General features: G+C 47.4%; 1 protein-coding gene across 2 annotated transcripts in view; it reads left to right on the forward strand.

The window, feature by feature from the left end:
- The window catches only part of GAD1 (glutamate decarboxylase 1), a 44,204-nt gene that overhangs the window by 9,044 nt on the left and 26,520 nt on the right, over positions 1 to 8,640 (forward strand). For both annotated transcript variants that reach the window (XM_017538164.1, XM_037741888.1), the window contains 2 exons: positions 3,391 to 3,549; positions 5,184 to 5,426. In XM_017538164.1, coding sequence (XP_017393653.1) covers positions 3,391 to 3,549; positions 5,184 to 5,426 — 402 coding nt within the window. The remainder of the gene's footprint in view (positions 1 to 3,390; positions 3,550 to 5,183; positions 5,427 to 8,640) is intronic.

Here is an 8,640-nt window from a genome sequence, read left to right on the forward strand (position 1 = left end):
AAAAAAAAAAAAAAAAAAAAAAAAAAAAAAAAAAAAAAAAAAAAAAAAAAAAGAGAGAAAAAGAAAAAAGCAAAGCAAAACAAAAAAGAAAAAGAGCTCTTCCGTCTATGCATTTACAATTGCATGCCATAGCTTGGTGAACAGAGAATGTGCTGGGCGTCAGCTCCCATGTGCCCTGTTGGCCAAAGGTGCTCACGCCATAGACAGCTCAGAGCCCCACTTGGCAACAACTGGCTGGAGCCAGGTGCTTTCTAGCTATACATGCATCTGCACACACACATACACATGCACACTCTTTCGCTGGGCCCCATAAGCCTTTCAGTTTGGCAGCAAGGTGAGGAACCCACAGCAGGAGCTCCCCTCAGCCCAGAGGTGGAGTCATGACTGGGCTCCCCTGTTCTTCTCCCCTTGAGGCTGGCTGGAGTGCTGGCACCCAACTAAACACAATGCAGCTTTGCCTCTCCTCAGCCTTCCTCTTTGCCTCTAAGAATGTAAAACCCTGTGTCCGGTTACCCACGGGCTTAAACCAGGTCCTCGCAGCTGGGGTGTAGAGCAAGAGGGAGTGCAGTCTGCTTCATTCTCTGGGACACGTGCTTCCAGGACCCCTTGCTAGCCAGGGAAGTTGTCAAGGCACTGACCTCCATGTCATCCACCACCTCTCCATCCTTGGAGAAGCAGTTCCTTTCAGGACCTCTCAGAGCCAGGGGAGATCTGGATTATCTACCTTTCTGAGGATTCCAGTATTTTAGAAAACAGACACCTTCCTTAATGAAAATATATATTACATGTTTGCATTGGCAAATTAATTGTTTTTAACATAAATTATGATGCAGTGTAAGTGTGCTATTCCTAAAATAATTACAGGATTTAGAGAGGATTCTGATTCCTAGTACATTACTGGAAATGCAGCCCAAGGAATGGGATGCAGGTTTAAAGCTATGTCGTAGGGCCAGGTGAGGTGGCTCTTGCCTGTAATCCCAGCATTTTGGGAGGCCGAGGCCAGTGGATCACCTGAAGTTGGGAGTTCGAGACCAGCCTGACCAACGTGATGAAACCCCCATCTCTACTAAAAATACAAAACTTAGCTGGATGGGGTGGTGGGTGCCTGTAATCCCAACGACTCAGGAGGCTGAGGCAGGAGAATCGCGTGAACCCAGGAGGCAGAGGCTTCAGTGAGCTGAGATTGCGCCACCGCACTCCAGCTTGGGTGACAGAGCAAGACTCTGTCTCAAAAAAAAAAAAAAAATCTGTGTCATAATGATCATCGGAGAGCCTGTGTCAAAACCTCAAACCAGGGTCCCACTTCCTGCAGCTGCCCAGAAGGAAGGGGCTTCAAGGTGAGGAGACCCAGGGAGTGAGTCAGAAGCCTAACCAGATTCAGGGACGACAGAGTGGAGTTCAGATGGGTAGGACCTCACCGCATGAGGCCACATGGGTTTGGTCTTTCAAGTCTGGCAAATTCCACAGCGCTGTGTTCTGGTACAAGGGGAGCAGTCTCAGAGTTCAGGTGTCAGCCGACCTGCATCCCTCTGGCCAATGAGCGCTGACTCCTTGTTCTGGACTTTGAAGACTTGGAGGAGGAATTCAGGAAGTAGGCAAAGAGATATGGAAAAGGGTACAGCCCCATCTTTATACCCAAGTGTGGAGCTCTGTTACAGTGTTTTTCCCATCTCATGTCCTTTTGGGCTTTAGTGATAAATGTAAAAGGTACTGGGAACAACAAAAAGCCTAGTGCATCTGCTTTCCCATTCTTCCCTCCAAAAATAGCCCCTCACTCCCTTGTGTGGGAGGATTCTAATCACCGCAGCCTTCCCCAGCATCCATCCTTCTCCCACCCATCACCACTGAATTGTAGTCCTGGGAAGCAAAGCTGAATTCTCCAGATTAATTTGCCTTTTTGCACCTCTTGGGACTTTCTTCCAAGTCTGCCTTGTGACATGTGCGACTCCCCAAGGATCTTGGCATTTACATAGATAGCTTTGGAGTCATCAAGAAGCTTAGAACCTTTTCCTCTTTTCAGTGTGTAGCATTTTGGGCTAAGACTGAGGCTGAATTGAAGGAGGAGAAGCCAAAGGAAAGAGCAGACATGCGGGACCGGAGCCCGCAGGGGACGGTGGAGATGAGGAGGGGAGTGTGCTCCACGCTGCTGGGTTCTCCTGCCTTTCTGGCTCAACCCTCCTTCCCCCTTTGCTGCTGGGGAGGTTTGTCCTGCTCACCTCAGGCGGGAGAACTTTCCACTCCCTCCGAGGAGCAGAGGTGAGGGACTGAGAATCCTGCCCTGGGTTCAGAAGTCATCTCTGTGGAGTTCTCGGATGACTATCTTTATTCCAGCGTTGGTCACCATCTGCCAGGCTGTAGGCTCCTGGAGGGCAGGGGATCTGTCCCACTCAGCTTTATCAGTCCCCCAGCCTAGATGCTTAAAAAGTGCTTTTGTACAACATGCTCAATAAGTACTTGTAGAATTAAACGGCAACACACAGAAGACTGAAGTTTTCTTTGTCTCCCAATACCTTTATTCAAGGAGAGGATGTGGTACAAGAAAAGCCACGTTCAAGTCTGCATTCAGAAAAATACCAGTCATGTTCAACCCTGTGAGCATTAGCTGGTGCTGGAGGAAAGTATCTGCTCTAATTCTCAGTGTTGGACCTCACTTCTCCTTCTGCTATCCTCGCCCCTCCTCCTTCTGCTGTCCTCCCTCTGCTGTCTTCACCCTTCTCCCTCTGCAGTCCTCATCTTCCTCCTCTGCTGTCCTCATCCTCTTCCCTCTGCTGTCCTCACCCCTTCTCCCTCTGCTGTCCTCTCCCTCCTCCCTCTGCTGTCCTTGCCCTCCTCCCCCTGCTGTCCTCACCCTCCTCCCTCTGCTGTCCTCACTCTCCTCCCTCTGCTGTCTTCACCCTCCTCTCTCTGCTGTCCTTGCCCTCCTTCCTCTGCTTTCCTCACTCTCCTCCCTCTGCTGTCCTCACCTCTCCTCCTCCCTCTGCTCTTCTCTCCCCTCCTCCTTCTGGTTATACAGCCCATAAACAGTGCTGACACCATCTTCTCAGATTGTGTCTTCTCCTTTAAAGCCCCATCCTGGGGCTGGTCACTGGAGTGGAAACTGTCCAACTTACTTAATTGTGAGTTCACTGTCGCATTCAGAGAGGAGAATGGGCTTCACTTACTGTTGTTCTCTCTTGCATGACTGGGTCTTTGCCACTGATGACACTTGGCACTGCCCCCCTCCCTGCCTGAAGGCGAGCAGTGCCAGAGCCACTATATTTAAAATGCAGACACTCCCTTCTGTTCTCAAAAGGAACAAGAGCCCTACTTGGGGAGTTAATTCACCCCGCAGCCGACCCTCAGGGGCTGGCAGTTCAGAGCACTCTCTCTGACCAGCTTCTTGTGCCATAGGCTTCTTGCAAAGGACCAACAGCCTGGAAGAGAAGAGTCGCCTTGTGAGTGCCTTCAAGGAGAGGCAGTCCTCCAAGAACCTGCTTTCCTGTGAAAACAGCGACCGGGATGGCCGCTTCCGGCGCACAGAGACAGACTTCTCCAACCTGTTTGCTCGAGGTAGTCCCTGCCCCACTCCTGCCCCAGGGCTAGCCAGTAGATTTCTTTTATTATTATTATTATTATACTTTAAGTTCCAGGGTACATGTGCAGAGCATGCAGTTTGTTACATAGGTATACACGTGCCATGGTGGTTTGCTGCACCCATCAACCCATCATCTACATTAGATATTTCTCCTAATGCTACCCCCCCCAGCCTGCCACCCCTTGACAGGCCCCAGTGAGTGATGTTCCCCTCCCTGTGTCCGTGTATTCTCATTGTTCAACTCCCACTTATGAGTGAGAACATGCGGTGTGTGGTTTTCTGTTCTTATGTCAGTTTGCTGAGAATGATGGTTAGCCAGTAGATTTCTTATTTGAGTTTCTTGACTTTTTCCTGCAATTTTACCTCTTTTATCAATAAGTGTTATTACTTTCTCTGCACCCGCATGAAACTGCTTTTCTGACTTTGTGGGAGTATAATCGACTCCCTCCCTCCCTCCCTGCTGCCTGGGTCTCCATCATTTTGGAAACTGAATGAGGGCAGTCAATAAAAGTCAACTCTAAAGACACTCGAGGGAACAAATATGGATTCATAGACTCTCAGAGTCGAAGGAACCTTACATATAAGAACATCTAGTGATTTCCTTAATAGCGTTTATCCTCAAGACTGGCCACACACACACACACAAAATCACACAGCGGAAAGTTGCATGCTGGGGCTCCTAACCAAGGAGTGTCCTAGAACCTGCCTCCCTTTCAGAGACCTTTCCCTAACTCCTGCCGCCCCACAACTCTGGTCTCAGGAGGTACTTTACCATCTCTCCCAAACAGCTCACAGGTAGATCTACTGCCATCCCATTCCACGAATTCCCCACAGGGCCATGGAAGCCAGACCAGAGTGTTAAACAAGACGACTCTAAAACCCAGGAGCTAATGTAGGGAGTCACAGAGTATTGTGCACAGCTGCACAGCCTGCCTGTGAGCTACGGAATTGGGCCCCTACCGCTTTTTTCCTCACCTAACCTCTAGCCTGATGACTGCAGAGCCTGTCACCCAAAGTCCTCTCTGGATATCTCGAAGTCCAGGCCCAAAAGGATGAAGTCAAGAAAGAGGCTGGGGTTCCCTGTCCCACTTCTTGAGCCCCATCTTCTAGCTCCAGTTTCTGCCAAGGGCCAAGAAACTGGATACCGCCAAGGGCCACCCTCCTCAGGGAGGACCTCAGCTTCTAACCACAGAGGCCTTACCCTCTGATGCCAACAGAACAAGCACATCAGAACACCCAACCAGATGGACAGGGACATGTCTGGTCCCAGGGGAGCACAACAGACGCCCCCTCCATCACACTCCTCACAGGCGTCCATTCAACCTGCAAATGACAACTGCAGTCACAGGTGGTTCATGGCTTCTCGGAGCACTTCACTCCATCTCTGAGCATCGTGTAAGAAAGACTGTGAACCCCCAGAAAGCATGCACAAAACTTCTGCGTATGTGCATTTTTCTGGGGATGTGGTACACCAGATTCTCAGTGCACATATATATCCCAGAATAAAATCAGGTCCTGTAAAGATAGTGTGGTTAATCTGAGGGGTCTCTGGGCTGAAGAAATCTAGATAGGAGTCAGGTGATAACCATTCATTGCTTTCCCCATTCAGATCTGCTTCCGGCTAAGAACGGGGAGGAGCAAACCGTGCAGTTCCTCCTGGAAGTGGTGGACATACTCCTTAACTATGTCCGCAAGACATTTGATCGCTCCACCAAGGTGCTGGACTTCCATCACCCACACCAGTTGCTGGAAGGCATGGAGGGCTTCAACTTGGAGCTCTCTGACCACCCCGAGTCCCTGGAGCAGATTCTGGTTGACTGCAGAGACACCTTGAAGTATGGGGTTCGCACAGGTAAGGGGAAGAGCCGGGTAGACAGGTAGTGGCAACTTTGGCCTCCGTCTCACCCTTGTCAGTGGTGAGGATATCTAACCTGTGTTAGAGAAAAACACGGCCCTGGTGAGGGAAGGTGGCAAAGTGCCCAGTGAGCACAAGAACAAGCTTGGGCAGTAACAGTTGGTGGAGGGCTCTGACCCAGGCAAAAGTTTATCAGCATGTATCATGGTCAAAGTAGATCAAAAAGATACAGATACATGGTGCTAGGTCAAGTTCTGTATAAAGAGTTTTCATTCCGGCCAAGCATGATGGCTCATGCCTATAATCCCAGCACTTTGGGAGGCCAAGGTGGGCAGAAAACTTGAGCTCAGGAGTTCAAGACCAGCCTGGGCAACATGGTGAAACCTTGTGTCTACCAACTATATGTATATATGTATGTATTTATGTTTATGTATAATAAAATTATCTGGGCATGGTGGCATACACATATAGTCCCAGGTACTCAGGAAGCTGAGGCCAAGAGGCAGAGGCTGCAGTGAACCAAGATCATGCCACTGTACTCCAGCCTGGGCAACAGATCGACCCTATGTCAAAAAAAAAAAAAAGATGAAGAATTTTTATTCTTGGATTAGGCTATTCACAACCTAAAGAGAGCAGAATGACCCATCCTCTGCTTCTTTTCTTGTCTCTATTTTCAGGTCTATTTCATTCTGATAAATCCTGCCCTTGCCTGTCCCTGACACTGGGGAGAATTGGGCTATTTCCCCTGACCTTCTATATTAGTTTCCTAGGACTGCGATTATAAATGACTACAAATTGGATGGTTCGAATCAATAGAAATGTGTTCTCTCACAGCTCTGGAGGCTGGAATTTAAAATCAAGGTGCCGGCTATGTTCTCTCTGATGGCTGTTGGAGAGGACCCACCCTTTGCCTCTACCAGCTTCCAGGGGTTGTGGACATTCCCTGGCATTTGTTGGCTTGTAGATGCATCACTCCAACCTCTGCCTTCACTTCACATGGCCTTCTCCCTGTGTGTGTCCAAATTTCCCTTTCTTCATAAGAATGCCAGTCATTGGATTAAGCCCCACCCCAATCCAGTATGACCTCATCTTAACATGATTACATCCGCAAAGACCCAATTTCCAAATAAGGTCACATTCACAGGAAACAGGGATTAGGACTTGAACACACTTAAATTGAACACAATTTAACCCATGACACCTTTTATTGGCTAAGCCAAAAAGACCTAAACACACACACACACACACACACACACACTTCTCATTCTGCTGCAACTTCTGGAGTTTAGGACACTCTGAGTCACCAAATTCTATTTCCAGTGGGAGTCCTTGAGGATGATGTCCTTTTGCCTCCTTTTCATGTTCCAGGAGCCCTCTCTAATCAGCAATCTTCATCAAAGCAGTTGCTTTCCAATTGCCTCACATTCAAGGACTTTGGGGCCTCTGTCTGAGATGCTTAGAAACAGCTCAGACTGTGGACTAAGCCCGGGAATGAAGCAGTGGTTTCTTCTCCCTATAACTCTCGCCACACTATAGTCTGGCTTTCCTGAGCCCTCAGGCAGAAAGATCTAGAAGAACAGACAGTCCCTAGCATAGTTGCCACCACAGGGGAAGCCCCAAGGCCACACTGGCATCCCGAGTTCTTTTTTCTTCTTTGTCTCTCCTTCTCCTTCATTTTCCCTCTCACTCTTCCTCATCATTTGAAGATAGATTTAAGACTGAGACTGGAAGGACAGTGGTGATAGAGCTGAGTAAGACTATTGGATGTCAAAAACAAAGTGTTATAATGAAATAATGATGCCGGCCAAAGACACTTTTTGAAATGAGGAATCCCAGAGAGCCGCTGAGGACTGCCAACACCAGCGGAATAAGTGCAGCTTCATTAAACAACTGCTGGATACACAAGACTCAATTATATGTACAAAGGCCACGTGGTTTGCTTTTCAAAGAAAAGCACTCTATCAGTTTGCATTTAGTTACTTCTTATCTTGGTCAGCTAGCTAATCTATTCCTGATGGAAAACAAATAGTGTTATTTGGCTGCATTTTTAAAAGCGTCAGAATTCCTCATATATGTTTAGCTTGACTTGCTTTGGTCTGATTTTTTTAATTTTGTCAGTTGCTCTACGCCTACTTTCTCAGATAAATAGGAATGACATCATTTATTATGACAGCCCAGAATGGCATTGTCCCTCAAATAAAAATACATGATTTTTTCATAGTATCATCTAATATCATCTACAAAACTGAAGCACCTTGTGGTCAGAGAAAACATGGACAGGCCCGGCCAAGTGGCTCACACCTGTAATCCCATCACATCAGCAGGCTGACCAGTGGATCATGTGAGCTCAGGAGTTCAACACTAGCCTGGGCAAAACCCCATCTCTACCAAAAATACAAAAATTAGCCAGATGTGGTGGCATGCACCTGTGATCCCAGCTACTCTGGAGGCTGAAGTGAGAGGATGGCTTGATCCTGGGAGGCGAAGGTTGCAGTGACCTGAAATTGCACCACTGCACCCCTCCAGCCTGGGTGAAGGCAGGACCCTGTTTAAGAAAAGAAAAGAAAGCACTGACTTTTATTAGCCCAGTGTATGAACCCACTTAGGCACTTAGCCTGCAAACATTCATTTTTGTTCCTCAGAGTTGCTTCATGGGGCAGATACTTGCCTTTACAGAGTTCACAGTCTTCCAAGCAATGTGAAACCTGCTACATCTCAGGATGTGACCCTGATAAAAGCATGCTGTTGCTGCGGCGTCAGAACAGCTCCTGGTTGCTGATGTGGAATTTAAGCATAGACACAGGATCAAGAGGGTACACCCCACAGGTAGCTACACACAGTAGAGAATATTTTTTAAAGGATATTAATGCATTAATATTCAGCCAAAATAATGAATTGGGCTTTAATAGTGAAAACATACTGATACAGGTATAGTCTGTGAAGAGATGATGAGGGCATTTAGAAATTTCTCTATAAATCAACAAAAGTCTTCTTTTACAAAATGAACTATCATGTAGAGATTCTCCATGAACAGGCACTAGTCAGCCTTCAGCCACAGCAGCTGCTTAAGTGATTTGTAGATATGCTGGACTCCCTTCGTTGTTCTTTTTTGAAACTTTTCTTGTGGGAAATTTTAAACTTATACAAAAGTAGAATCCTGTAATGAACCCTATATACCTAATGCCCTGCTTTTTTTTTTTTTTTTTTTTTT

This window comes from Cebus imitator, unplaced genomic scaffold (assembly GCF_001604975.1).
Source record: "Cebus imitator isolate Cc_AM_T3 unplaced genomic scaffold, Cebus_imitator-1.0 Scaffold110, whole genome shotgun sequence".
NCBI lineage: Eukaryota > Metazoa > Chordata > Mammalia > Primates > Cebidae > Cebus > Cebus imitator.